Source organism: Postia placenta, assembly GCF_002117355.1.
Source record: "Postia placenta MAD-698-R-SB12 unplaced genomic scaffold POSPLAscaffold_14, whole genome shotgun sequence".
Lineage (NCBI taxonomy): Eukaryota > Fungi > Basidiomycota > Agaricomycetes > Polyporales > Adustoporiaceae > Rhodonia > Rhodonia placenta.
In genome coordinates, this window is record NW_020169845.1 from 980,863 (window position 1) to 1,008,159 (window position 27,297).

Here is a 27,297-nt window from a genome sequence, read left to right on the forward strand (position 1 = left end):
CATGTTAACTGAAATCTGGTCTGAATGAATGCGCACCGTGAGGTGTTCGCTCTGACACGGACAAGCCTTAGGAGGCGACAGTGGGGTTCTATATGTAAAGGGGAAATGTCTGACTGATGAGTGTTGGAGATTAGAGTAGATGACGGGGTTTATAAACGATACCTTCTCTCACCTGATGAACGCGCATACCTTCTAGCGTACAAGGACTGTGAGAATTTCCACAGCGATGGATATACGAAGTCGTGTCGAGGATCACTCATTTTTGCCTTCGTGTGAGAAAGCAAGCTGAAGCAATACCTGCAGGCATCCGATGCCGTTATACGGTCTTCCGTTATCATAGACCGCGTGTTCAGAATAATACAACCATGGTCACCATGGACTGCCTGGTGCAACGTGGGCACGACAGGTAGTGTTGTTCCCATCCCCGGGACCCGAGCTCATCGTGATCCAACAGCAAAATCACGCCCCAGGGTGAGCGGAGAGAGGTTAACAGACTCCCTGATCCATGCTAGTACAGTAGCTCGCTGCGTCTCGAGCGGATCCCGAACAAGTCGGAGCTAGCGTGTACACCAAGCGGCGTCCGTCGGGACAATGGCGCACTCTTTCTCAGATAGCTTGAAAAAGTAGAACATCTGACATGAGAAACATTGAGGGACCCACAGGAGCGTAAGCTTTAGTTCGCAAGAGGTACTGATTGATGCACATACCTTTCAATGAGACGGTGTAGGAACCTGGGCGAAGCAGCCTGGCGTGGAACGGTTTATGGGCATGTTTTGTTGCGATAGATGTCAGGTGTTCTTGGCTGGAGTTACACCCGTGTCCCCGTCATTGTTTTATCTTCACACGCAAGAACGAAATCTTGGAACAAGAAATCGAATTGCTCGTCGTTCAGTCTCTCTTCTTCACATACCCCAAGCTCACTGTTTAGTCGTCAAGCCTGAATATGATAGAGGGGGCTTTCCTGTCGAACTCAATAAAAGTGACATCTAGGCCTGATCGTACAGATAATTAGCTCCGAGATGAGATGAACACACTGCCGAGCTTCAATCCTAGGTGTCCAGTGAAGGACGTACGGACTCTCAAATTTTGAGGGCGAAATCCAAACGGTGGTATAGTCGAATAAACTTGGGCTGCAATTCTACAACCAGTGTCATGGTAGCATCGTCGTATCTGTAGGCGGTAAGATGTCGGTAGATAGCTCATCAAAATCGCTCGATGTGGCGTGACTACTGTTCTCCACCACAGAGAGCTCAACGTCCTGGGGCTTGTTCCACCGAGATCGCATGGTGCCTGAGGCTGGTTGCGGTTGTGTGTGTTGAGGCAGCCGCATGAGTTTAGGATCGCGTAAATTGAGCATCAGTCGTGAAACCAGATCGCTTGATAACCTATACGGGGCGTCAAAGTGTTGTCGTTACAGACTGCGACATGACTGACGCATTTATGAGGGACGTCCCCATTCCGCGTGTGTAGGCCTGGTTGCCAATGTGAGATGCTATCTCCATGACTGCTAAGCTAGACATACGTTACCAAGCTAGCGTACGAGAAGTCAACCATCAACCCTGAGTTCGGAAGTGATCACGACTTACCAGAAATGTTAATATATTGACGATATTCACCACCATGAGTACGGCAAAGTAAATCGTTCCTAGTAAACTGATTTCAGCATCGAAATATCAGCAGGTGACCAAGGCGACGTTGTTTACCATCTCGCAACATGACCTGTAGGATCGGTACGGATCGTGGAGCAAGACGTAGCAATCCAACTGACTTGTACAGCGTCAGCACGAAAATCGTTGTGTCGAATAAGAGCATTGCGCCCCAAGGGGCAACGAGATCTGTACAAGACAAAGATACTTCAGAGCAGTAGACTCCCCCACGTGTTGCGCATACTCACAATCCGATCTGCAATTCAAGTAAGTTCAATCCCAGCGGCGAGATATGACAGAGAGACGTACTGGAGAGCAGTGAGCAGGTTATTACAAGATGTTGTTGAAACATCGCTAACGCTAGTTGCTGACGTATTACTGGCTGTAACTGACCACTTGGAGCACCGCTCAGTGGTGTATGACAACACAACAAGTATCGATAACCTTACAATACCTGCCACCGCGCCGATAGCATATACGACGAGCAAGACGGCCAGCATGCGTTTGCTCCGGTTGTAAAGAGCATATGTACGAATCACCAGCAAAGCTACCTTGGTGTCAGAATAAGATATGGATTAAACTCGCTGCTATGTTCACCTGAGACTACAGCTTGAGTAGCGGCGGAGATCGCTTGATGGACCGTCTGTAGATGACATCTTGTGCAAGGTCAGCCAATGCCCAGGACAGGCACCTTAGGAGCGATGTTATAATATCTTACTGCTTTGAGAAAAAATTACGTCAATCGCTCCCCTGTTAGCACTAAGCGTGATGGAACATACATCAGATGATATGTCTGCGAAGAACTCCATGGCAATTGGGATCACGCCAAACACAGCCATGTACCGATTCAATATAAAGAGAAGAGAAGTCCAAGAGAACCAGCGCTGTTGTTTCCAGAAATAGTCGACTTCCATAGAGAAAGTCAAGAGGTAGTCGTAGTAGAGGATAGCTGCCAATCGGGCTGTCAACGCGGATGCTAGGAGCAGTCAACGTACTAGGACGCACCGAAGGATATTAGTGCTAAGTAACGACTTGGCTCAGGCCCTGAGAAGCTAGACGATGCGGATCGGCATTAGAGTACTCAAGGCAAAACGAAGATACGTACATATTGCTGGGCGAGGACGCAGAGGGCTCCATGGTGAACGCAAAACGCACCCGTCGTGTCTGAGCTGTTGCCACAGCTATACTCCTTTAAGCGAGCACTGCCATGAGGCATTTCACACACGCCGTGTTCTCGAGCACAGACTAGATAAGCTGAGACACGGAGACACAAAACCAACTGTTCCATTCCTGCGCCGCACACACGAGCCAGGTCAGATCCAGAAGGATTGCACCGCCTAACCGGATTCATCTACCATGAGCGTCATGTCCGTTCAAACACTCTAAGCTAGGGACCAATGCCTGCATATAATCAAAACGACGACGATTGTGTGGCTATATAGGAAGAGCATCCAGGCGGTAGATGCTCATTCGACGACGGGATGATAGATGGAGGTTGTGCTATCTGGACTCTGTTGATTGACACTGGACGGGTCCAATGATTCACCGACCGCGGCGCCACTGCCATAACGCCTCTAATCAAGGGGTTATACCAGGTACCATCCTGAACACTATCTCTAAGCAAACTACGGTCCTTTCGTGCCCCCGGGCTCAAGGACGCGCGCTGACACAAATGTAAAGGCACAACATAACTCACCCGACATATACACCACGCGCAGTCACCGAACGGAAAACGGGGAGTAAATTCCAGTGACGTGAGGATGCAAACATCGTGGCAGCAAGGTGTCGATTGACAGCGGACGCTCGTTTGACATGGCCCTCGTGCCCGCACCCCACCACCGCGAAAGGCGGTGTGGGTACGAGCCTAGCTTGACAGATCTTCCGAGGCATCATGATGCCTGCGCCATTCTCGTGGCGAACGAATTGCAACTCCGAAGGCCGCGTTGAATGGCTTGTCGGTTCCCAATAGATCCAACCTGATATTGGATGCCTTTCCGCGGGATCTGAAGGATGGGATCTAGATGCTTTGCAGATGTAAACTGGACTCTGAAATGGACCCGTTATGTCAGCACGTGCCGTTCGGCAACGAAGCGCCCAGTGCGGGAATTGGCGAGGTAAGCAGAGCGATCACGTTCAATCCAATGAGAAAGGAGCGGAGCTCCAAAACAACATCTACAACGATCTGGCCTGGAAGAGATACAAACGTGATAATCCAGACTCTTCAGCATCTCTCGTAGCACGGCAACAGCCATTCTCGAGGGTCAGTCAGATTAGCTACCTTGCCAACAGGATGTATCTGTTTTTATCCCGCATCCTGCCACCGCTGTACGAGCGTCTAGGGTGGGGTGCGGGATTAAAATGGACGGCTACGAGATGTGCGGGAAGGCATCCACAATCTAGATTCTGTAGGGCATAAGCACGATCCTTAAGGAATCAAGATCAGAGCGTCAATACTAACTGACCGGCAGGCTTCAAGCTCAAAGAGCTCAGTTGATCATGGGGTTGACGGGCGTCCTACAGCGGATGTATGAGAACTATCAATCACCCACTTCGGAGAAGTTCAGGATCACATGGGACATGCGGAGACCAACTACTAATATAGCATCGCCGCCACAATGTCCTCTACAGCAAGGAGACGCATAAGAGAGCAATTTCAGTGCCGATGACAACTGTCCACCGTGGACCCGTAGCATGCATCATGACACACAGTCCTCAATGCAAGACCACCTGTTCAATGAGCCCTCGTCGTAACAGCCCTTGCAGATGCAACTGTTCTTGAACAAGCAATCGCAAGCAATGGAGCAGTCTCGGAGATAAGAGGCGATGGTACGTTCCAGCTGGTCGACAGCATGTGCGCGTGCTCTGTTTGGTTCACCTGCCTATCCTGGTGGCTGAAGGTGGCTGAAGATCTTATGTTGCATCAGCTCGAAAGCAAAGATAGTTTACACCCCTTCAATGCATCGCGTATGTATGATTTTAAATATTTAAGATGTCATTTGTGAAGCAGGCTGTGTATGTTTCAACTCTCGGCATGTAAATACTGTCAGTAAGGAGACAGCCAGGATCTCTATTTAACAGTCGGAGGTATCATAATTATACCACGTTCCTAGCACGAACACGGCTGGGGATTATATATATGTGGCAGCTGTGGCGTATCTGCTTTCACATCAAAGCTGAACAAGCGTAAGCGCATCTTTTCACGAATCCCTTGTCGAGTCGCAGACATTGTCACATCTGTCACGTTTGTTCCTCCGGAATGGGCGTGTGAGCCAAATAGAACACGCGCGCCGGTCGTTTCGTCTGCCATAATGGTTCGGTTCACAAATCCACGTGATCTCGGAATTCACCGTTTGGGGCTGTACAGTAAGCGCTCTGAGTTTCTCTCAACTCGTTGAGGTTGATCTCATTCATTCGGTCTCAATATACATTTCCGCTCCTCCGTTATTTGACCCTGTCTGTTATTGCCAATCTTCAGCTTTGCTTCAATGAATGCGTACGTTGTACGAGGTTCTGTGCTTAAGGTAAGCCCTTCAATCCTCAGTCAACTTCAGCGAAAGTAGTGCTACAGTGACTTGGACACTGTCCAAGTACGCTTCCCCTACGGCTTACTCCATAGTGTGTTCTCGTTTTCGTGTATTGCGCATGCAGAGACAGAGTCTCATACCTACCTTTTCGTAGACAACACAAAACTCCCGTCTACGTGTCATTTTCTCTCCATCTTCTCTCCTGAGACCGTCCTCATGCGCCGTTGTCATGAAACCCAGACGTCGACCGATGAAGTGAGGGCACATCACAACATCGCGTTGACTGTTTAGCCGCTATCCTGGTTCGATCACCGCCGTTCTTGTTTTGCTGCACGCTGTTACCGTATTTGGACCTAGCATTGTACTCGTCTTCGGTACATTCTTCTGCAAAACTTCAGGCACCCTGAAAGCCCGAGATTAACTTGAGTGCTTCTTGAACAATGCATTCCACGTTAATATCAAACGACGGCCATGTACCCGCATAGGTTAAGACCTTCATTCACACCGACGACGGTTACAACGGTCCCTCGAAACGTCTCTCAAACCACATGATCTCCAGTCACGAGTCATCGGCACATCTGATACTCATTGCGATGGTTAGCCCTACTATACGAGTTGCCTGTTGAAGCTCGGCCACCATTTGAAATCAGAAGCACCCAGCGTTGTGCATCTAGCCCGGACTGCACTTCGTGAAGGCCCGCTGAGCAGAAGGCGAGCCGTAAGGGAGGGAGAATCGCGCCCGTACTCGTGGGTTCTATAAAGTATACCCGAGGCAGCCGGAAGCAACCTTCGGCACTTCGCATACCCTGGTCAAGGATCCATGTTTACTTAGGACAAACATCCGCTAAGCGGGAAGGGGCATATGGTCGAACTGGAGGCTCATCAAGCATCAGCGCTCCGTCGGTTGGGAAGATCGACGACCGAGGACCATCTTTCTGCACACTGGCACCGACGCCGCCCTGGTCTAGAGGGTGCCGGGCTGCCGTGATGCCATTGTATATTGGCTAGAAGGATGCGCCTTGATATAAGGTAATGACGCCCGCACGGTCGCGCCCGGCCCTGCTATACCTTACGCTACGCCGGCGAGCAGCACCACGACCGCCATGTCTTTCGTCGAGGACAATGAAAAGCGCGCCCTCGCGTCCCCGCAGGTTTCCGTTGAGTCTGCGGAGACAGCGACTGTCGATCGTCGGCGAGTCCTTCGCAAGCTTGACTGGCACCTGCTCCCGTTCGTGTCGCTTCTGTACCTTCTGTCATTCCTGTGAGTGCATTCCCAAATTTCGAGTCCCCCGCCTCCCTGCTTAATGGGATTCCAAGCGACCGGACAAACATTGGTACATCTCACAGCGTCTCAAGAGTATCTGGACAATATGTTGAATGTGATACACAATAGGCAATGCCAAGGTCGCTGGTCTGACCACGGACCTGAAGCTGACAGGGCTCCAATATAATCTATGCTCTGCGATATTCTTCGTGCGTTGAAGTCCTGTTGTGTATTTGTAGCTGCTGATGGATCCCTACTCCGTTCTAGATTCCTTATTGCTTTTTCGAAATACCATCGTGCGCAATACATTTAGTCACCTTTCGGCTGCATTTAACGGAGACGTACGCAGGAACATGGCAATGAAGTTCCTCAAGCCATCTAGATGGAGTGAGTCTACCCATTGCCGGCAAACGTTGCTTCCTGAACCGTTGTCGCTTTGTTCAGTACCTCTAATCATGTTCTGCTGGGGCATCGTCATGGTATGCATGGCATTTGTCAAGGATTTCTCGGGTCTCTTGGCGTACGTCATTCCACCCTCTAAACGACTCCTTTGAGTTTATCCTCCGCGACAGAGCTCGAATCTTCCTGGGCTTGGCCGAGGTGGGCACGATTATATCTCTTTCTGCTGCGTTCCCCCACGCTCACCACCGTGTTCACAGTCTGGTCTGTTTCCCGGAGTCACGTTTTATCTGTGTCTGTGGTATCCACGGGGAGCACAGGCACAGCGTATGTCACTCTTCTTGTCGGCGGCGACTGTTGCAGGTAAAGTGTCCGGTATGCCTTCCTTGACTCATGTTTAAACCGGTTCATTAGGTGCCTTTGGCGGCATTCTCGCATTCGGCATCGAGAAGATGGATGGGTGAGGCGTTCCCGTGATGCTGGTGACATTACGACTTACCAATACATACGTAGAGTTGGAGGGTTGCATGGCTGGTCATGGATCGTAAGTGACGACTTTCCTCTGACAAGGCCTGGCGATTGACCGACAATCAGTTCATTCTGGAAGGACTTGGTAAGTTGAAAACCTCGTGGTTATCCTATAGCGATTCTCATGCTTAATACAGTGACCATCATTGTATCTGCCGTCTCGTACTTCTTCATGTATGATGTAAGTCGTTTGATTGTTCACTCTGTTGGCACACTTAACGTCACTTCCTCTGTAGTACCCGGAGACTGCAGGGTTCCTCACATCTGTAGAGAAACAATGGCTTGTAGAAACCCTTCGGGAAGACACTGCAAATTCGTCGAAAGGCTTTAAGTGGAAGTTTCTCCTTCAGGCACTACGCGACCCGCATTCTTATCTCATGGTTGCCGCATGTACGCTCCTCTCCTCCCTCACTCGATCCTACTCTAACTCACTATTCACGGCAGTATCGTGATTCCAACGTATGCATTTGCTCTGTTCCTCCCCACCATCATCGCCGGACTGGGGTACTCCGACTCGCACGCACAGTTACTCTCGGTGCCGCCGTACGTCGCCGGGTGCTTCTTCACAATCATTGCAGGGATATATTCCGATCACTGGCGCACCCGCGGCCCATTTGTCCTTGCCGGCACGCTCACGGCCCTCGTAGGCTACGTCGTGCTTTACGCAACGAAGGCATCAGTAGCAGGTTACATTGGCACCGTCATCGCGTCTTGTGGCCTGTTCCCTGCTGTAGCATGCGTGCTCGCGTGGACGGGCGGGAACTTCAGCGGCGACGTCAAGCGGGGGGTCGTCATTGCGATGGTCATCGGTATTGGCAACCTGGGCGGGTAAGTGCTAGGGCATCTAAGTCTTGTCTAGACGTTGTACTCAGTGATCCTTGTCCAGCATTGCGTCGTCCTTCATTTATCTCCCACAGGATAGTCCAAGATATCATCCAGGGCATGCGACCGACATTGCCTGTCTCTGTGTCTCGTACGTACCGTGGCTAATAGTATACTCCTGACGGGCTTAGATCAACGCCATACAGATCCATACTAATTGTCGTTGCCATGCTGGAGTTTTCTCGCCTGAATGCAAAGAGGAACGAACAATGTTCGAAGGAGGGCATCCATACCGATCGAGCGGAAGAGTTTCACGAATTGGGAGATCAGTCGCCATTGTTTAGGTGTGTACTTAGGTCTGGGCTACACTGCGATTGGGCGGCTGATGCTTCCGCGACGACATAGATACAGCATATAATCCATAGATACCGCCGAGCGGAGGCATACATGCCGCGTACGGGCCGGTTACCGGCCCGCCTTCCTGACCTGATACAACCATTTGCGCGAGTCGTTGAAAGATGTTGCACACGGCTGCACGTCGTCTATGTAGTAGTGTTCATCAGACCCCAATTCTGTCCTGAAGGCCAGGCCGGATAATGTCGAAACGCGGCCACGTGACATTCAAAGCGTGCGTGTACACTGCACGCGGCGATCTGTGAGTAGATGCCAAGCCAATTACCCGGCCAGATCATACAATCTGAGATTCCCATTGCCGAATTCGAACATCCTGGAATGGACGCTCAAGACTTGTTCCCACTCGACACGTGTGCAACTCATGGAAAAGATCTGTTATATTGAAGTCATTGCAGGCGCGCGTTCTAGAGCATGGAAGGGCCTATTTTCTGACGAATGAATGGCGTATCATATGGCTGTCCGTCGGCCAAATCCATTAACCCAGCTGGCACCTTGTGAATGGCAGCAGAGTTCAGCGTCTGCGCTAGGTCTGCGCCATCCATCATTGTCGGTAATGAGGCTTCTACGCTCATTTTTGAGGATGCGACGGCATCTGAGCGGAATACTCGCTTCTTGACAACAGTATCCGCATGGAAATGAATATAGAGGCTGCTTACCTGGCCATCTGACCCCTTCATCACCGTTCACGATTCAAAAGTTTGCAAGAAGTCGCAAGGTACCCTGAGCTATTCAACCACTGCCACGAAGGTATGTATGCTTCTGCGTGAGAAAACGACTCAGTAGTACGACGGAAGCTAAGCGACCTATAGCATACGATATTCTTCTTCCTAGGTATTGTGATCAGGCTGATACCATGGTAAAGCCGCGCTGATTACGCTTCCGGCGGGCATGGGTATATCTGCAGACGGCCTTGCATGAGGATACTGGCTCGGCCGTCGAACTCCAGCTCAAAGCGACCTTCGGTTCACGATGGGTAATGGTCTCGATGTCACCGTGGGTGCGTTGCTCTTGGCCACGATGTTGACTACGATGTAAGCAATGAAACATTCACTAGGGCAGTAATCGGCTGAACTTATATTGTGCCTTACTTTCTATGGTAGGGGGTTTGGTGTAACCTCGATGCAAACATATCTTTGGTGGCGCCATTATCCCAGAGATCCCTTGCAAATTCGCCTTGTCGTAAGTGACCTAAGTCAGATGCGAACTAGCTCTTTTAACACAGTCTTCGTAGGTATGGTCGCTTCTGTGAGTATTTGTCTAGGCCACGTATACGGCGATATCAGTAAACCACGTTATCTGCTAGGTGTTTGGATATTTGCCACATTATTCTCAGCATACACATGATCTACTACTATCTGGTGATCAACTACAACTCACCGGAAGCTTTGACGAAATCTGTATGGTATGTAACTCGGTGACATCTCATTGTACTCTAGGATTGACCTCTGTTCTAGGAGTTTTGACGTGAGTGCTCTCGAGACGGGTTCGTGCATCTGTGCTGACACCCCGTCGCTTCCGTAGATTACTGTCGTCGTCACGGCGAGTGCTCTCGTCCTGTGTTGCGTCTGTTGAGGTCTCATAACTATCTCTTAGGCCACGATCACTTTGATATCCCATTGGTGCGTGCATAATAGCGGCAAGTCGCATCAGTGCTGATACAGTAGCATGTCTCTAGTTTCTATGCCCGGCGCGTTTACATCCGTAGGTCAAATGAATTGCATAAGTTCGTCCAGTCTTAACTAGAACATCCTAGTAAGCAATCACAACTACTGGCTGCCAGCCGTCATTGTAAGATATGTGTATTTCCACCCACTGGCTCGTGCTAACTTGATTCTCGATTCTACGTGAAAGATTCTGCTCTCCGGTGTCCGACTTGGTAAGTCCATATTACGTTGTATAAGCTGAGTCTAATCATCGTTGCGTGCAGCATTCGGCTGTGGTAAGCCGCGAGTACATCCTAGCAACTCTCTTCATAATCCTGATAATTCTTGTGATACAGTGGTTACTGCCCGGATGTCAGTGAAGGCGAGCTTACTTTGGAGATAGCTATGTATACTGACTCGGTCGCAGGTTTCAGATCCAAGTCCTTGACAAGCTTCCAGATGCCATGGCCGTGAGTGTGCTATATTCTAAATGTTATATTCCATTGGTGCAATTATATCAACGTCCGCATGCTCTATTGCAGCCTTACGTCGGAACGGGAATGGGCAGCGGAAGTATTGCCGATTGCATCATCACTGCGTCGCTCGTTTATTATCTGAGGGACCACAAGACGGGTTTCAACAGGTGCGTCAGCATTTGACCATTCTCCCCTTGCGCGCGGCAGTGACGATGTTGCGGTGCTTGGATGATGTCCCAGTCGGTACGTCGACCGTCCATACTCCCGTAATCGATGCTGAACAATACCTCAGCACCGACAGTGTACGCCGCACCCATTTTGCATGGACGGTGACCAGTTGCTCATCGAGAGCCCACTGTAGCTCCTGGACAAGTTGACGTACTGGACAGTGAATTGTGGTCTATTGCCTAGGTAACTTCTCTGGGTCCAGCACAATTGAGCTATACTCACTTCCCCATCTCGCTAGCGTCGTCGGGGTTGCTGTCATTGTTTGTGTGAGCCTCTCAGTGTGCATCTCTAGCAGTATTCCACGTCTAATCGTACCACAACATCGCAGTTTATCATCATGCCGGATAACATGATTTACCTGGCACTCCACCTTCTTTTGAGTAAACGTATGTCCGCTCGCCGACTTCTCGTGGTCAAACGCTGATCGCATGGTTGGCAGTGTATGCTAACGCCCTTCTCGCGACGTAAGCTCACCTTGATGCGCACATACATGTCCCATTACTCACAGCACTCGACGCAGACTGAACTTCCGGAAAGCGCACCGAGGCCGTGGTGTTACCGACGAGGAGTCGAGCATTCCTCTGTCGTCGATGCGTGCTGGGGAAGGGGATAGATCGTTCAGCAAGCGCGATAGCTCTGCGGTGCGTGATGGTTTCTGGTTCCCGGATAACAGGATGCCGACGCGAATCCCAGGTCGCCCCAGTCGTACACGTCATGACCACAACCATTACGGACGCTCCGGATGCGGATGGGGACAAGAAGGTCAGTCATTCCATCGTCATGCTCGAAAAAAGAACTATTCGCCAACGCTCGCATACCTATTCACGCGCAGCCCACTCCATTGGACTATCACTTCACGCACGCAATCGTTGACGACGTCTCCGACATGGGGATGTACAAGCGTGACCAGGATCGAGTCTAGATATCATGATGCTCCGTAGTCGCCTCACCTGATAAGTGCTGCCTGCATGGGTTCATTGCTCTGTGACAATGATATTTCGAGTACTCGAATGTTCTAGGCGCTCCTTCCATAGATACAAATGTAACAACATGTTGTCGTTTTTAGCTCGCTTCGCCTGCTTCAAGTCTGAGCCGTGCTCCTTCCACCGAGTTGCAACGCGAGGATAAGGTAATCAGATCATGATAGCTAGTCCAACTGCGACAAAAAGCACGACCATGGGCATGAAGTCAGACATAAAATCGAAAAGGTCCATTCACGATATGGATGGCAGCGTATCGTAATTCGCGTGATGACAACCAAACCGCAAGCAGACAGGAACGCGAACGTGTGATGGCACAAAATGAGACAGAAGCTACTCCGATGTCGCCTTCATTAACTGCCTCATCTCCGCATTGCGAAAAATTACCTGCCCGGGCCAGCGTCCCTGTGCCAGCCCCAGGGCAAACGACCCCAATTCCCCTGTGGGGGCAATCAAGGACGGAATGAAACAGTTCATAAGTGGTGTGCCGACGTAGTCGAACATGCCTGCTATCATGGAGCGCTGATGCTTGCGGTCCTCCGGGTACTCCGACGGCGGGAAGAAGTAGCCTGGACGAAGGATGTGCGCCTTTACATTAGGCACAGAGTCGGAGAGCTCAGCGATGTCCACCTCTGCTTTTCCCTGAACACTCACCCCAGAATGTGCGCACATAAGGAACATTGTGACAGGCGAGGAGTCACTCGGAACGCACCTTCACCCGGGCCCACATCCGCGTAGATGTTCCTGACGGATCTGCATGCTCCCCACTGATGTAAACGAACCGGAACGGCCTACCGTCCGGCCGTCCCTCGCCAACCCCGGCGTCGACTAGCGCACGCAGCGCCGCCATGGGATAGTCATGTGTCATCTCTGTGTAATCCCGTTCGTTCATGCCAATTACGCTCCGTCCAAGGGCCCATACACATGCGTCATTCCCAGCGAGCTGGTGCGCGAGATCCGAAGGATAGGAGAGAAAGTCCTTGTGCAATATGACCGTCGTCTTGGCAGGCGCGTCAGGCGGAAGGACGGCCCAGGAAGGGACGGGACGGCGCGATAGAATGGTTATATGTGTGACGGCAGCATCCTGGAGGGCTGCGCGGTATACGGCAAGGCCAGCTGCGATTGATGAGGGTCTTAAGTTTTCGAGCAGTACAGAGCTATTTGACGTACCAACGCCGGTTGCACCTGTGAGTAGAAGCTTCATTGAGTATCCTGAGGACTAACGATGGGCTACAGTTGGATCGGTGACGCAGTAGAAAGTGCGACGTGCGACGCTAATTTAACGGACAGACGCCGCCGACCCGCCGATGGGCCGCATATGCATTTGGTTTTGGACTGGTATCCTCTCGGATGATTCAATGCTCCTTATAGACGCGATGAGGCCGTTTGAAACTCACCAACGTGCCTGCCAGGACTTAGTGCCGAGTCGACGCCTCATCGTGGATGATCGGCAAGGCCTGCCGTATGACATACTGTAACTCAGCATAGAGAATGCTGGTCTGTCTCCCGCCGTACTGTATAGACCTTCAGAATTCTGCATGATGTGTGGAAGATGCAAGAAACAATGGCAGTACAGACAGTACCGTTGTTGCTCCGAGTGATTTGTCGCTATCCAGGTCGTCGCGGTCATGCGGGCGCCTGTGTCCTATAACCTCAGATCGTGGTTAGGGTTCATTGCTCGGGGGCGAACCCTACGACTACCATCAATATCTGGTTACTTATCTACCAGTAGGCCGATGTCAGGTTTGCGAAATAGGGGCAAACCAAATGGTATGGTCTATGGCAAGCTGAAACAAGGTGCACATTCTACCGTTATCATCATGGGTCATAAAGACAGGTGAGTGTTTTGGTGACTCGCCTAGACCTGTTCTGTGACGAGTGTAGGTGACTCAGAAGCTAATGAATTGCTGTTCCTCCGGCCGGTACCTGCGAGCAAAAGGTGTAGTGAGTGAAACATCCTGGACGAATGGTACTTATGGCTGCCCTCGGAGGCTCGGAGGATCTGGAAGAACGTGCTGCTTCTTGACTTCCCGTGAGGTGGCTGCCAAACGTAATACGGACACACCCCACTGAAAGGTTTCGGGGCTCCGGACAGTGGACCCTGCCCGCGATGTCAGACCTCTTGACATAGCGGCATGTGTCGACGCCTGCGAGTTTATAAAGGGCACCTTCTGTCCTCATTGACCAACGTCTTCAACCTGTGGATTGAGTAAAGGCACGGGTCTGCGCCATGGATTCCTACCTGATATGCGACGCCGCCGCCATTCTTGTCACTTTCATCTTATTCCTGTACTCATTCGGGAAGACTCTTTCGTATCCTAATCTCCCGCTACCTCCTGGACCAAGAGCACTTCCTATCATTGGCAATGCCCATCAATTGTTCTCCGCACCGGCCCAGGAGGCCTTCGCCCACCTGGCGCAGAAATGGGGTATTTAATAACTCAAGCTTCATCCTCGATATGTGCAAACTGAGGTGACTTGATCAGGCGACATAGTGTATCTACGGATCTTCAAGACATCCATGATCGTCGTCAGCTCTGCGCATATTGCGCGGGAACTGACAGAGATGAACAGTGGAAACACTTCAGACAGGCCGCGTTTTGTGCTCTTCAGGGAACTGTAAGTTTCAATCATCCTTTCGCTTACAACGAGTCGCTAATGATGCGCCATGTACTAGTATGGACATGACGAATGACGTGGTGCTCATGCCATACGGCGACAAATGGCGCAGACATCGACGGTGGTTGCTAGACGTCATACAAAACACAAAGGATATAATTGACGTCTCGACCATGCAGCAAATTCAGACCGCCAGATTACTCAAGGGTTTCGTTGGAAGTCCGGACACATTTCTGACGCACATTAAATTGTCCATTATTCCTTCGCGTGCTTCATGGGCCTTCAGCGCTAAACATCTTCACAGGTGGTCCGCGGCGATGATGATGAAGCTAGCATACGGCTTCGACGTCACAACTTTGAAAGACGAGTACATCGAGCTGATCGAGGAGGCGCTCAAGGCGACCACAGGCTCGGCGGGACCTGCATCGACACTCGTGGATCTCTTCCCGCCGCGTGAGCAAAATATTCGATATCCTGTGCAGCAGCAATACTTATTCGCTGTATCTTGGCAGTAAGACACATTCCGGAGTGGGTTCCAGGAGCCGGATTCAAGCGAAGAGCTCTCGCTATGAAGGAGATTCGTCGACGGATGCAAGCTAGTCCTTATCGGAGAGTCAAACAGGCTATGGTACGTGAAGTTGTCCATTTTCTCCCAGAGTGTAGACGTGCTCAATCAGCATCTTCGAACCAGCGATCTGGGTCCGTGCCACCCTCGGTCACGTCTCGTTTGCTGCAGAGTGCCTCTGAAGAGCTCGATGAAGCAACTGAATGGGATATTCAAGGCATTGCAACTGTGCTATACACAGGTGTGTTTTGCTTTGACCATCGTAAGATGTTGAGCGTGACGGATGCCGAATAATAGCTGGAACTGAAACCGTTGGTGGCGCACTTCTGCGACGCAGTATATATGATCTGACTCTCGTGCGGGTATGTAGTCTGAATCCACCTTGACGGCCTTCATCCAAGCTATGGTCATGTTCCCCGAAGTTTACGCGAAGGCTCAACAAGAGATTGATGAAGTTATCGGTCGAGATCGCCTCCCCGAATTCGCTGACAGAGAATCGTTGCCATATCTTGAATGCGTCCTGAAGGAATTGTATCGGTAAGCCATGCTCTCAGAAGGGGTACGTGTATATAAACTGACTGTGATACCAAGTTGGAGTTGTCCAGCGCCTCTAGGTAAATACCCTCACCACAAATTACTATTCCTCTCTGATTCATGGGTAATGCAAAAGGGGTACCGCACAGGCTGATAGGCGACTGTCAATATAATCAGTTCCGACTTCCGGGAGGCTCGACATTGATGTTTGACCTTTGGTGCAAGCTGGCAAGCTCATCCTGTGCATCGACAGCTGCTGATATTGAGCTATTGACTAGGGCAATGACTCGGGACACGGCGACATATCCCCGTCCAGAAGACTTTCTACCTGAGCGTTTCCAGAGCGGCCCTGAGAATGAGGAACCTCCTGAGGATCCGCGCGGCATTGTTTTTGGCTTCGGCCGTAGGTGCGTTGCGTTCCGCATCACGCATCACGCTGGTCTTAGCTCAAAGTTGGTATTCTGCTGTAGGATCTGTCCGGGGAGACACCTCGTTGATAACTCCCTCTGGCTTGCAATCGTCACGATTACGGCCACCTTGTCCATCAGCAGAGCAGTTGATGCCGATGGAAAAGAAATCATGCCTGTGCTGGCCTTCCCCTCTTCTGCAGTGAAGTGTGTAACTTCTCACAAATCTGGAATTGCGTTGGTGCTAAACGCCATCGACTGCAGGCATTATGAGGATTTTCAGTGTCATACGCCCACGATCACAAGCGATCGTCGATATTGTCATGCAAATGGATTCAGAGCAGGTATAGAAGATGACGTGCGTCCTAAGAACCGTGAGCTCGAAGTGTATACTACTTTTGTGGGTATGGTGCCTGACCCTGCGAATAAATATGTTCTCGCAAAGCTTTGTGATAGAGGGCATAGGACGACTAATATGGTGATACATTGTAGTGTAATGTTGCAGATGATGACTATCTCCGATATGCACTGTTCACTGCATCCCGCAGCATTCTTCATCGGAACTCGTGCACAGTACAATGTTAGAGATTGCCGCGCGCAACGCGGATAGCTATGTACATATGAAAGCCCTGGCGGTGATTCCGCAGTAAATGTGGAGGTAGTGTTGTTAATTACAGCAAAGCCGGTACTAATAGAACTCCCCTCGCAGATTACACTTTGGGTTGGGGCAAGATGGGGCCGGTGGTGGTGCAGAGATGACATTGGTTGACAGAGCAGAGATAGGCTACCAAATGAGGATCGTGAGGTTGACATTTGCTGTAATTGCCTCGTCCTCTCGCCGTCATGGATCAGTAATTGACGATATATCCATCCTGCTCAAAAGAAACTCATTATGTACATGTCTGGCTGCAGTAAAATTGATGACCAGATTGGGGAAGCTGCTGGTATCACATCATGGGGTGCCGAGTCCGTCGCTGTCTACTATTGCTTCCAAAAGCAGAGAGCGACGGGGTAGACCCCGACGAACGGACGAATATTGGGACATCGGCATGGATTATTATGGCTACCGTTAACAATCTCTTCGCAGGGATGGGGACACGTCACCTCGAGGTACCGAGCGCCGTACGCTCTATGTCGCCTAACTGTAACTTCCGTAAAGGGAGTATTGACTTTGCTTCTAACAGCATATCACGTACCACTGCCTGTAAAGCACAGGACTGTGGGCTTCTAGCCCATGGAATAAAGCGAACACCCTCAGGGCAACCCCTGTATACCTGAGGAAGACAACGGCTAACGAATCCCCGCGTACGGTCTGCGGGCGGGATGTAGCGGGTAACTCCTCGAGTTGCGAGGCCTGCAGTATCAAGGTGGAGGATAGGGCACAACAGCTATACACAATGCCTGTCTTGCGCCTGTGACATAACGCCCATGTACTTGCTGTACGTCGCAGCACGATGCCCAGAATGATTGACAGTAGCCCAAAACAATAAAACAAGGTGTAATGATGAAGGAGACAGAAAGTGACGAAAGAGACCCGAGTGAGCCAAGCTCACAGGCGGCGGTCCAGTTTGAAGTCATGGTACGGCGGAGAGAAGGAGGTATGGGAGGGGGGCATGAGATGAAATGCCCAGCTTGTGTCCCCATATACTTCGGGTGTTTGAACGTCCTGTAAAGGCTCATTCTCACGCTCACATGCTCGCTCCAAGCGGTGCGCCAGGCATCTGCCAAATACGTCCATGAGAAAATGATCTAGCAAAGTTCAAAAGTCGCTCCGCGTCGCTCTTCCTATGGTGTGTGCTGATTCGGTCTACTTGCTTTCACTGCAGGCAAACAATTCGCCTGTGCCTTCAGAAGCGCCGCCTGTATAGTACTACGGCCGGATGAAGCTAACATTTTATTGCCACTTTACTCGGTAGCCCAGATTGCGAGTCAGAAGCGCGGAAACTGCAAGGCGCTGGATGAATGACATACGAAGCTACAATCAGAGCAATCTGGAAAAACTGCGCTGCCGCTTCCTGATTTCTCGTGAGATTGCTGCCAAAGGGTTATGTGACGCCGCTGACCTCGACCATAAGGATGCAGCAGGTGATGTCGTTCTATGACAAGACACGATACGAATCCTGAAGCCTGTATTGGACGAGCGGCCTTGGGTTGTTGCCATCTGCTGCGTCGCGTCGAGGAAAGAAATTGTACATCTGACGCAAATGGTACGCTTAGTCTTTCGCGTGCTTCAGTAATATGAGATCTTATGTCCCGGCTGAGAATTGAGGACCAGATTAGCCGCCACCATCCTGAGAACGCGAAGAGGTCATCCAAGAGCGATGGGCAGAAGAAGGGTCACCATCCCTTCAGATGCCCGGCTTCAACAACCGAAACCCATAGCCCATCTCGTCAGACCTCTGACATACAGCTGCGTATTGACGCCTGCCTGCCTGCCTGCCTGCCTAGTACAAAAGGCACTTTCGGTGTATACGATACACTAGAGGCAAGGGTCTCCCCCATGGATTCCTACTTGTCATACGACGCCGTCGTCGTTGTCATCGCTCTCTTATTCCTCCTGTACACATTCGGGAAGAGACGTTCATATCCTGACTTTCTACTGCCTCCCGGACCAAGAGCGCTTCCTATCATTGGCAATGCTCACCAGTTTGGGTCTAGATCGCCTCAGGAGGTCTTCGATGACCTGGCGCAGGAATGGGGTATCTGTCAATCAGTCTCCTCTGTTATGCATGCTAATGCGTCCTGATCAGGCGGTATAGCGTATCTACGAATCTTTGGCGCCCCTCTCGTCGTTGTCAGCTCTGCGCGCGTTGCGCGGGAGTTGACAGAGACACATAGCAGGAGCACCTCAGACAGGCCGCAGTTGGTGTTGTTCACGGAACTGTAACAACGCTTTCATAATTTGTTGGGATATGACCCTGATGACTTGCAATATATCAGCATGGACTTTTCAAACGACATGGTGATCATGCGTTATGGCGACAGATGGCGCAGGCATCGACGATGGATCCAAGACATCTTACAAAACAAGAAGGAAGTCTTCGATCTGTCAGCCATGCAGCGGGAAGGGACTATTAGATTGCTTAAAAGCCTTCTTGAAAGCCCGGATGCGTTCAGGACGCATATCAAGATGTAATCAGTTCCTCTGGTGTTTGATGTGTCTACAGTGTCTAACAGCTTCACAGATGGTCGGCGGAGATGATGATGAAGCTGGCGTATGGCTTCGAAATCACGACAACGGACGACAAGCGCCTCAAACTCGTTGAAGAAGTACTTGAAGCAAGTTCGGATACGTCGGCACTCGCGGTGACACTGATGGATGTGTTCCCAATGGGTAAGCATAATTGTCGAGATCATGTGCGCTTTTACGTCCATTTTATGCACACTGGCAGTGAAATACATCCCGAAGTGGTTCCCGGGAGCCGGCTTCAAGCGAAAAGCTCTACATGTTAGTGCGGTTCGCCATCGGGTCCAGGACAGTCTTCAGCAGGAAATTAAACAGGCGATGGTGAGCGCGGACCTTTACCTTGAAAATCGATGTACTGGACGTTCAACGTGAATGATGGCAGATGTCTGGATCCGCAAAGCCCTCCATGACATCTCGTCTTCTGGAGAGTGCTTCTGGAGAGCTCGAAAAAGAAGCCGAATGGGATATTAAAGGCGTCGCAAATGTCTTATATTTAGGCGAGTTCTTGTTGATGTACTCGTGAGACATAGAGAGTGGCTGATATAGGACAACAGGTGGAAGCGAAACTGTGGGTGGCGTAAAGCTCAGTCATTGATACCCAATGACGATGGTCCAAACATGTAGTCTGCGTCCGCCTTGACGGCCTTCTTCCTGGCAATGGTTCTATACCCTGAAGTTTATGCGAAAGCTCAACAAGAAGTTGACGAGGTCATCGGCCGAGATCGCCTTCCGGATCCCGCAGACAGAAGTTCCTTGCCATACATGGAGTGCATCCTGAAGGAATTGTTTCGGTGAGCAACGCCCACGATGGGTTATATGCAATACTGATTATGAATCTTAGTTGGGCGTGCCCTGTGCCTCTCGGTGAGTATCTTCTCCATCCTTCCTGATACTCTTTTTCATCGCGAACGCTTCAGGAATACCGCACAGCCTGATGGACGACTGTCAATACAATCAGTTCCGACTTCCTGGAGGTTCGAAGCTAATATTCAACCAGTGGTGCGATCCGCAAGCCCATCGCTTCACGTTATCATTGCTGATGGTAGACCAGGGCTATGACCCGAGACGAAACGATCTATCCTAGTCCAGACGAGTTTATACCAGAGCGGTTCCAGAGTGACGAAAATGGTCTGAAAGGCATGGAGCCTGTCGAGGATCCACGCGGCATTGTCTTCGGATTCGGGCGTAGGTGCGTCGTATTCCGCATCCCGCTGGTGCATAGTCATAGCTGTTTGCTCTGCAGGATCTGCCCAGGGAGACACATGGCTGACAACTCTGTGTGGCTTGCAATTGTCACGGTCACAGCCATGTTATCCATCAGCAAAGCGGTCGCAGCCGATGGGAAGGAAATTTTGCCTGTGCCGACCGTGCCCTCTCGACCCGACCCAATCAGGTACGTAATACTGTACGACTCTGGGCTTCCCACCGATAAACGCGATGAATTGTAGAAGTTACGAGGAGTTCAAGTGTATCATACGCCCGCGATCACAAGCGATCGTCACTACCATCATGCAAGCGGATCTGAGGCGGGCGTAGGGGAAGGACAGCTTACTGATATAACGGAATCGCCTCAGCAACATGCGAGCGTGACATATAGTATTATTGTATGATGCCCAATCTAGCGAGGGAATGCGCTCGTCAAAGCTTCTTGTATATCGCATGTGTTCATGTGTGAGACCAGACTGCCAGCCTCTTCTCTACAAATTGCAGACATCCCTGTGGTACCATTTCATCAGTAACTGCACCGTGAAAACCATGTGACAATGCCATCATTCTCACTTTCCCTCTCATATTGCATCGCAAAAAGGCCATATTGTGAAGGAGCGTCGACAAGCTTGTGTTAAAGAAGTTCTTTGGGACAAACACCACCGCGAAGAGGTGCTGTGAAAACATTTTTCTCGACTATGGACAAGGCATTGTTGACAAGACGGACGGTAGAGCAGTTCTCCAATTCGCCTTCCGTAAGATTGGTGGATGTCATCGAGAGACAAGAAATTATGGACGCTATCGTCTCATTTGAGTGTCAAGTCTAGGGAGTTCGCTGGCGCTTGGTCAGCCCATGCCATGATGATGGGTCAATGATGAACGTGAGAGCGGGCCATCGGTCCTGTAGTCGCCGTCGTCTCGATTGTCAAGGTGTTTACTTTCCCGTTCTGATGTCATAAGATCAAGTCGAGGTGTTGAACGTTCGGATGAGACGCTTTAGGTACGTCGGCGCGATCAACCGATCGCCACCCATATGTCACGCGTCCCGTGTGAACCTCAAAATTTGTGCATGAAAAATGCGAGTGAGGTCGAGGCGCGTGACAGTGTGACACAATTGTCACATACAGCTTGTAACGCGCCTGGCAGCACTCCACAATAGAGTACGATAGGTCCTTATAAACAAGACAATACTCTTAAAAAGCCGCCTTAGATGGTCTCGTTCGAAAGATAGACATTTGGAAAGAATTAGACGATGCACACAGTACATCAACATACTCGACCCGATCCAGGGAGGCCCGATGGTATAATCCAGAGACGCACGGTGCAGCACGATGCGTATCTGGAATATACCATCGGGCCTCCCTGGATCAAGAGGTTGTCTGGTGAGAACCGCAGATGCACAAGATTGTCTGTGTGTCCTTCCAGCACCGAGATCCGCTCTCCCGTCCGCGTATTCCACACACACAAACACAGAGTGGTCCTCTGCACCCGCCGCCACAAACTCATCGTCATCCGAGAACACTACCGCGTTCTCCATGCCCTCTGCTCCGTCGTTCGCCAGAGTTTCAGTGGCGCTGTTTGAGTCGCATACCTTCATCGTCCGCGCTTGCCGTCTGACGAGAATGCCGCGGACCAGACAGAAACAGAGTGCTCGCGGAAGGCAGCAAGCCTGCCGCCAGGCTGGACGTGCCAGACCACGCTTGATGCCATCGTCTGACGCCGCGGACAGGCGGCGACCGTCAGGCCAGAACTGGACAGAGTAGAGCACGCCCTGATGACCCTTAAGAACACATATTTCCACGCCAGTCTCAGCATCCCACACACGCGTGTCGCAGTCGGCACTCCCGGAAGCGAGCTGTGTGCCGTCGGGAGAGAACGTGACAACCATGACGAGAGCGTTATGGGCCTTGCACAGTGATTGCTGTCGGCCACTTTCCACGTGCCATATCCGCACTATAAAGTCGACTGACCCGGATGCGAGTTTCTTGCTATCCGGAGAGAACGCAAGCGTGTCGATGAAGCCGTCATGACTATCGAACGCGACAGTCTTCTCGCCGGCAAACACATTCCACATTATGATCGAGCGATCGTGGGAACCGGAGGCAAGCAGCGAGCTGTCTGGTGAGAACGCGAGTGCGCAGATGGTGTCTGTGCCCTTCCATTTGGGTAGTGCGCCAATGCGCACACGCTGCCGCGGTGAGCGTCTGCGGAGCACACTCCCGGCATCGTGCCGCACAAGCTTTCTCTTGAAATTGTCGGCGATATCGCTTTCTGCTGATGGTATCGGTTGTGTGTTGGGATCGAGGTGAATTTGTACCTGCTCGTCGGCCACTGCCTGTTCCACGTTTTCTGTAGCCGCCTGAGCCGCATCCGCATTGAGATCTTCAAAGAAAAGTATGCTGGCTGAATGTATGCTTAAATATATGTGATATGTCTCTATCATTCGCGGCTGCAACGTCTGCCTCAGACATGCCCTCATCGGGAATGATAGTATCACTTGCCTCGAGGACGTGGCTTAAGAAGTGGTTCACAGCACACCGTACTGCTTGTTTATGGGGTTGTCCGCGGCTTGCGTGGCATTAAACAGGCGGTAGAACGCTCCGTAGGGCATATAGCCCTCTTCCCGACGAGGTCCTCGCCATGCTTCGTGGGCACGAGCGACCATAGCGGTAGATCTTCATCGCAGCCATAGAGTTGGCAGACATGCTAATAGGCCAGGTTTGAGTAGCTGGCTGCGAGATGCCCTAGATGCTGACATGAGGCTACGAAGCGCTGTGGTATGTGGGCGGCTATGGGCGGTATTCACGGCCTCGATTACATGATGACTAACAGATGGCAAGATGTTTGTGATGTGGTGTAGTTCTTTCTTAGCCACTAATATCATGGAGTATTGTTCGGTGCGACGATGTGCAGGTCCTAGACGATGTGACAGCAGACCCGGCATGTGAAGGGGTAAGCGAAGTGAAAATCATTTTCGTAGCGTCTGCGGGTCAGACGAGGTTATACTCTGGCATACTCTGGCAAGATGAGCTGAGCGCGGGCTGGTCAAGGTCAACGCTGAGCCTTGTCGAGGTTGGAGGAGACAGGTCAACGATATGGTAAATAGCAGGAGTCGGCGGGCAGGAGTGGATGTGAGCACGTGACCACGTCGCGCCTAGACTCCCGAGCGTCGACACGGACACCCTTTTCATATGGTCTATCTTGATTCCTCAAGGCGACTTACTCTATATGCAGTGGGCTATTGCGCAACAATTCAACGAAAGGTACTGTCCATACTGCCTTCGGTCTCGAGTCATGAACTGAAGTACTACATACCGATGGTCACACTCCTGTAGGCTGTCTGAAGGATATACTACTCTTCACTCCATCCAGGATACGCGTTGTTCGCGCAATATGATATGAGCATGATATCCAGCTGAAATCTTTGTAGGAACAAAAATTGAGCCAGGACATACCGATAAGTCTACGTGTATCTCAGTCACACACACATGGCCGTATGCTAGGATGAGTTAGTGCATTGCTAAAGGTATGTAGCGCTCTTAGCTTACTATGGGATACTGGCGACGTGCTCGATTCTTACAGGCTATATACATATAAATCTCATGTCATGCAGATGCTCCAGGAGGGAGTTTATTACGATGGTCTTTCCCCGCTTGTGAGTGAGTATGAGCGCGTGCACAGCGCTCCAATATACCGCTTTGTGTTGAATGAGGGTAGATTCACAGCTCCAATACCATCGTTGAAGACGACGGCTATACACATAAGCGACCATATAGGCTTTGAATCTTGGCTATCGTCTCCAAGTCGCATCGACTTGCTCCTTTCCGCGGCATGGTGCGAATCGTATCACGCAAGTGCTTCGCGAGACATTACCGCTGAGTAAGTACATGTTTCATATCTTTGTGCCATGTTCCTGTGCCATGTTCCTTGAAACAACCCGTCCCATGGCTGCGGTATGCGGCATTCAGTACTGACCTAACGATACAGAGATTCCAACTAACGTGACGTTTGTACGCACCAGGTGCGGCAATATGTACCATGGGGTGTTATATCGCCGGAAACCACTTTGTTTCATGATAAACGTGGAATTTGAGTGATCAATGATGTGCGCCCGAGTTGTTGGTAGGACAGAGCTCAAGCACACGTGTAGCGTGCACAACCTGTGCAGCACAAGCCGCCAGAAGGCTACTGCATTCACGCGACATTGTGGCAGGCTGTCGGCCTGATGTTGTTCTAGTGGCTCCGCCAGAGGCTTCCAGTCAAGACACAGAAGATGTGCTGAGCGAATAGCAAGCGGGTTCGTTGAATACCTGTGGACCCCTTCTTTGTGGGTATCCATAGACTTCCATTCCTTGGGACGCCACGGATTGTGGCGGAGGCCGACAGCTGCAGAAGTCACAGGCTAATCATATTACTCCTCCGCAGCGAAGCTTGTCGGGTGCAGTCGGCCGTGTATCTGTCAGCATATCGCTTTGTATGAAGCTGAATTAACTGCGTATCGGTAGCGTACTATGTCTGTCGCTCGTTCTGGGCTATCAGGGCAACTATACGTGACAATCGCAAGAAACGGGGAGCGCGCGCAACATTTGAATGAAACATGAGGACAGTCGTATCTCAGCGGCATTGATCGGTCGTACCCACATTGTATAACAAGTGCATCGACTGGTCATCGCATCTGGTGCCCCTGAAAGAGGGTCAAATGATACACAGTCGAAGTCTTCGCCTGCTCGATTGATAAGGAACTACACACTAGGTCAGGGGTTTCCCCCTAGAATCATGAGGCCACTGATAGTCACAGTCCGATTCGTTGAATTGCATTCACCCAGCTCCACTGTAAGACAATAATACCCGTGACTTCTGACATATACACTCTTGAAGCTCAGATTCCTGAAATAAAGAAAGCCTGAGCCAAGACATTGAGCAATGTAGTCACGCCTTCGCCCCGGGAATATGCCGTATTGAGACCATTTCGATCTTCCTCCTGGGCGTGACCGTATTGGAGAGTCTGCTACACTACCCTAGACCGAATGTGCTTACGAACTGCAATAGCATACTCATGCCGTCAAGAGTACTGTCCCGGTCGCGTTGTGCAGACATCAATTTCTTCAATCTGAGTTGATCAGACTATGATAGGTAGTGCATTTCAAAGTACAGTATCTCAATTCAATCCCCGTCAAACGGCGCTTCTTGAAAAAGCTACGGACACTTAGAAGCTTGGGGACTGGTGCTAGAGATTGTGCCTGGTGTAGCCACCGTTTGAACCAGCTCGGCATGCATTTCTTGACATGTCACAGAGTCCTATCAGGTGATTCCCTCAAGTACTCAAAATCAACCTGTAAGTGTCTATGAAGTTCGAGTATGTCGCTACGTTATGTAATACACACAAACATCCTGCGGAAGCAATTGACGGGCGTCTCCGGCGTTTTCCACGTTTCCTACGATCTTTCCCAATTTGTTAATAGTATTCGGCACACTTACTTTCTTTACATTCAGCAGCTGAACCCGCGCCTCTTGATGACTACTTTTCTTGCGTCGACGGCCGAACCGTCGAAGTGATCGACACAGGTAAGTCGCCGTCACCCATAGTTGAGCTTTACATTTCAGGGGACAGCCTTGATCATCATGAAATCAGCAAATCCAGGGCTATCTACAGCCGAGCAGCAAGCTATTTATGAAAATAGATCTTCCTGAAGTTCTCTCTCTGGCCTCAGCTGGCGCGTCCACCATTGTCTTCATCCAGTGGCTGCCATTAACCGCATAGTCTCCATTCATACGAGGCCAGAAGGAAGTGAAAGCCTCACATGTGCAGATCATGTAATACCCTCTCCTGTCGAGGTCGGGAAACTTTGATAATGAAGATGCAGCTCTCGTATCGCTTTCCCAATATGATTCCTCCCTCGAATACAAGGCGGAAGCTGTTACTGCTTTGAGGTGTCCCCTCGGCAAAGGTACATGCTTCTATCCTGGAGACATAAGCTCACTCATGGCAGGAAACACTTTCTCACACCATGTGCTCGGCCCATCGGAACCAGATGAGGACACCCTCACATAAAAGAATTATCAGATGGCTCTGTAACGCTCCGGACACCAGCGCAGTGCATATATAAACCGAGTTACGCATGACATGAGCTCACAACTTACACACCCATGATGCCTGGGATCCTCGCATCGAGCGGAACACCTGAAGCGGCGGTCGTGTTACTATCCCTCCTCACATGCTATCTGTGCACTCGATGGAGTCACAGAAAGTACAAGGCATACCCGCCTGGTCCGACGCCTATGCCATTTCTTGGTAATCTCCATCAGCTGCCTGTCAAGGATCAACACGAAACATTCAGAGAGTGGGCACATACGTATGGTATGCGTTCGCATCGTGCCGCGAGGGATACTGTGCGCTGATGGCATTCCTTTCTCCACCAGGGGAAGTTGTCTATGCCCAGATATTCAGGAAGCCCATGATTCTTCTCAACTCGCTACGTGCAGTACAAGACCTCATGGAGAAGAAGGGGGCGATCTACTCTGACAGGGCCGGATTAACACTATGGGAAGACGTGTAAATCACTTTGCGTCGCTGTATCCGTGAACGTACATTCAAAGTCGCTCTAGATACGATTTCAAACCTGTCACAGCATTCATGAATGCCGATGAGGACTGGCGGGAGCACAGGAAGTGGCTGCAAGCCGCCCTCGAGACAGAACGAGCCTTGACTGGATTACATACAACACTGAAAAGCAGCGTTGACAAGCTGATCATCAAACTGCTCGATTCTCCGAATGCGTTCTTCGCCCATGTGCAGAGGTTAGATTAAATTGCTTCATATCTTACCCAACTAGCTTATCTCTTCTCTTCTAGATA

General features: G+C 50.7%; 9 protein-coding genes across 9 annotated transcripts in view; 6 read left to right on the plus strand and 3 right to left on the minus strand.

Moving 5' to 3' along the window:
• Positions 1-1,150: 1,150 nt before the first annotated feature.
• Positions 1,151-2,783, minus strand: POSPLADRAFT_1049384 (hypothetical protein; the record flags this gene model as incomplete). Its single annotated transcript, XM_024479734.1, has 8 exons — positions 1,151-1,385; positions 1,523-1,559; positions 1,587-1,645; positions 1,769-1,835; positions 2,101-2,197; positions 2,426-2,607; positions 2,652-2,698; positions 2,752-2,783. 8 exons carry the CDS (start codon positions 2,781-2,783, stop codon positions 1,151-1,153), a joined length of 756 nt encoding a protein of 251 aa, XP_024335445.1.
• Positions 2,784-6,273: 3,490 nt separating this feature from the next.
• POSPLADRAFT_1153138 (hypothetical protein) lies at positions 6,274-11,866 on the plus strand (the record flags this gene model as incomplete). Its single annotated transcript, XM_024486716.1, has 31 exons — positions 6,274-6,431; positions 6,488-6,504; positions 6,564-6,643; positions 6,674-6,821; positions 6,879-6,954; positions 7,007-7,034; positions 7,094-7,196; positions 7,248-7,293; positions 7,347-7,377; positions 7,404-7,446; positions 7,499-7,542; positions 7,598-7,751; positions 7,940-8,189; positions 8,248-8,334; positions 8,390-8,527; positions 8,767-8,838; positions 9,125-9,218; positions 9,243-9,344; positions 9,502-9,590; positions 9,698-9,776; positions 9,829-9,842; positions 9,931-9,999; positions 10,052-10,080; positions 10,191-10,216; positions 10,449-10,488; positions 10,597-10,612; positions 10,668-10,710; positions 10,783-10,883; positions 11,453-11,585; positions 11,638-11,706; positions 11,777-11,866. The coding sequence occupies 31 exons, from the start codon at positions 6,274-6,276 to the stop codon at positions 11,864-11,866; spliced, it is 2,469 nt and encodes an 822-aa protein (XP_024335446.1).
• A 262-nt stretch (positions 11,867-12,128) lies between these two features.
• On the minus strand, positions 12,129-13,160 carry POSPLADRAFT_1184963 (hypothetical protein). The gene is made up of 3 exons (XM_024489117.1): positions 13,095-13,160; positions 12,637-13,040; positions 12,129-12,566 (listed from the first exon to the last, which is right to left on the minus strand). Exons 1-3 carry the CDS (start codon positions 13,126-13,128, stop codon positions 12,258-12,260), a joined length of 747 nt encoding a protein of 248 aa, XP_024335447.1. The 5' UTR covers positions 13,129-13,160; the 3' UTR covers positions 12,129-12,257.
• A 994-nt stretch (positions 13,161-14,154) lies between these two features.
• Positions 14,155-16,399, plus strand: POSPLADRAFT_1060548 (hypothetical protein; the record flags this gene model as incomplete). Its single annotated transcript, XM_024481276.1, has 10 exons — positions 14,155-14,353; positions 14,411-14,543; positions 14,602-14,996; positions 15,056-15,171; positions 15,235-15,349; positions 15,406-15,419; positions 15,479-15,645; positions 15,921-16,049; positions 16,113-16,256; positions 16,333-16,399. The coding sequence occupies 10 exons, from the start codon at positions 14,155-14,157 to the stop codon at positions 16,397-16,399; spliced, it is 1,479 nt and encodes a 492-aa protein (XP_024335448.1).
• A 384-nt stretch (positions 16,400-16,783) lies between these two features.
• On the plus strand, positions 16,784-17,064 carry POSPLADRAFT_1152927 (hypothetical protein; the record flags this gene model as incomplete). The annotated part of the gene is made up of 2 exons (XM_024486701.1): positions 16,784-16,854; positions 16,962-17,064. Coding segments are annotated over 2 exons (174 nt in total), but the record flags the coding sequence as incomplete, so codon positions are not given.
• Positions 17,065-17,083: 19 nt separating this feature from the next.
• POSPLADRAFT_1041328 (hypothetical protein) lies at positions 17,084-17,623 on the plus strand. The gene is made up of 2 exons (XM_024477886.1): positions 17,084-17,191; positions 17,246-17,623. Exons 1-2 carry the CDS (start codon positions 17,109-17,111, stop codon positions 17,325-17,327), a joined length of 165 nt encoding a protein of 54 aa, XP_024335450.1. The 5' UTR covers positions 17,084-17,108; the 3' UTR covers positions 17,328-17,623.
• A 926-nt stretch (positions 17,624-18,549) lies between these two features.
• On the plus strand, positions 18,550-20,772 carry POSPLADRAFT_1060549 (hypothetical protein; the record flags this gene model as incomplete). The annotated part of the gene is made up of 13 exons (XM_024481277.1): positions 18,550-18,748; positions 18,800-18,932; positions 18,990-19,181; positions 19,235-19,383; positions 19,442-19,557; positions 19,619-19,711; positions 19,767-19,790; positions 19,861-20,027; positions 20,078-20,100; positions 20,154-20,235; positions 20,288-20,425; positions 20,480-20,629; positions 20,685-20,772. The coding sequence occupies 13 exons, from the start codon at positions 18,550-18,552 to the stop codon at positions 20,770-20,772; spliced, it is 1,554 nt and encodes a 517-aa protein (XP_024335451.1).
• A 1,342-nt stretch (positions 20,773-22,114) lies between these two features.
• POSPLADRAFT_1102885 (hypothetical protein) lies at positions 22,115-22,594 on the minus strand (the record flags this gene model as incomplete). The annotated part of the gene is made up of 1 exon (XM_024483236.1): positions 22,115-22,594. A coding segment is annotated over one exon (480 nt), but the record flags the coding sequence as incomplete, so codon positions are not given.
• Positions 22,595-26,592: 3,998 nt separating this feature from the next.
• POSPLADRAFT_1152492 (hypothetical protein) overlaps positions 26,593-27,297 on the plus strand; it is a gene marked incomplete at both ends in the record, with an annotated part of 3,903 nt that continues 3,198 nt past the window's right edge. The window contains 2 exons of the mRNA XM_024486660.1: positions 26,593-26,800; positions 26,863-26,995. Of these exons, the coding sequence (XP_024335453.1) occupies positions 26,593-26,800; positions 26,863-26,995 (341 nt within the window). The remainder of the gene's footprint in view (positions 26,801-26,862; positions 26,996-27,297) is intronic.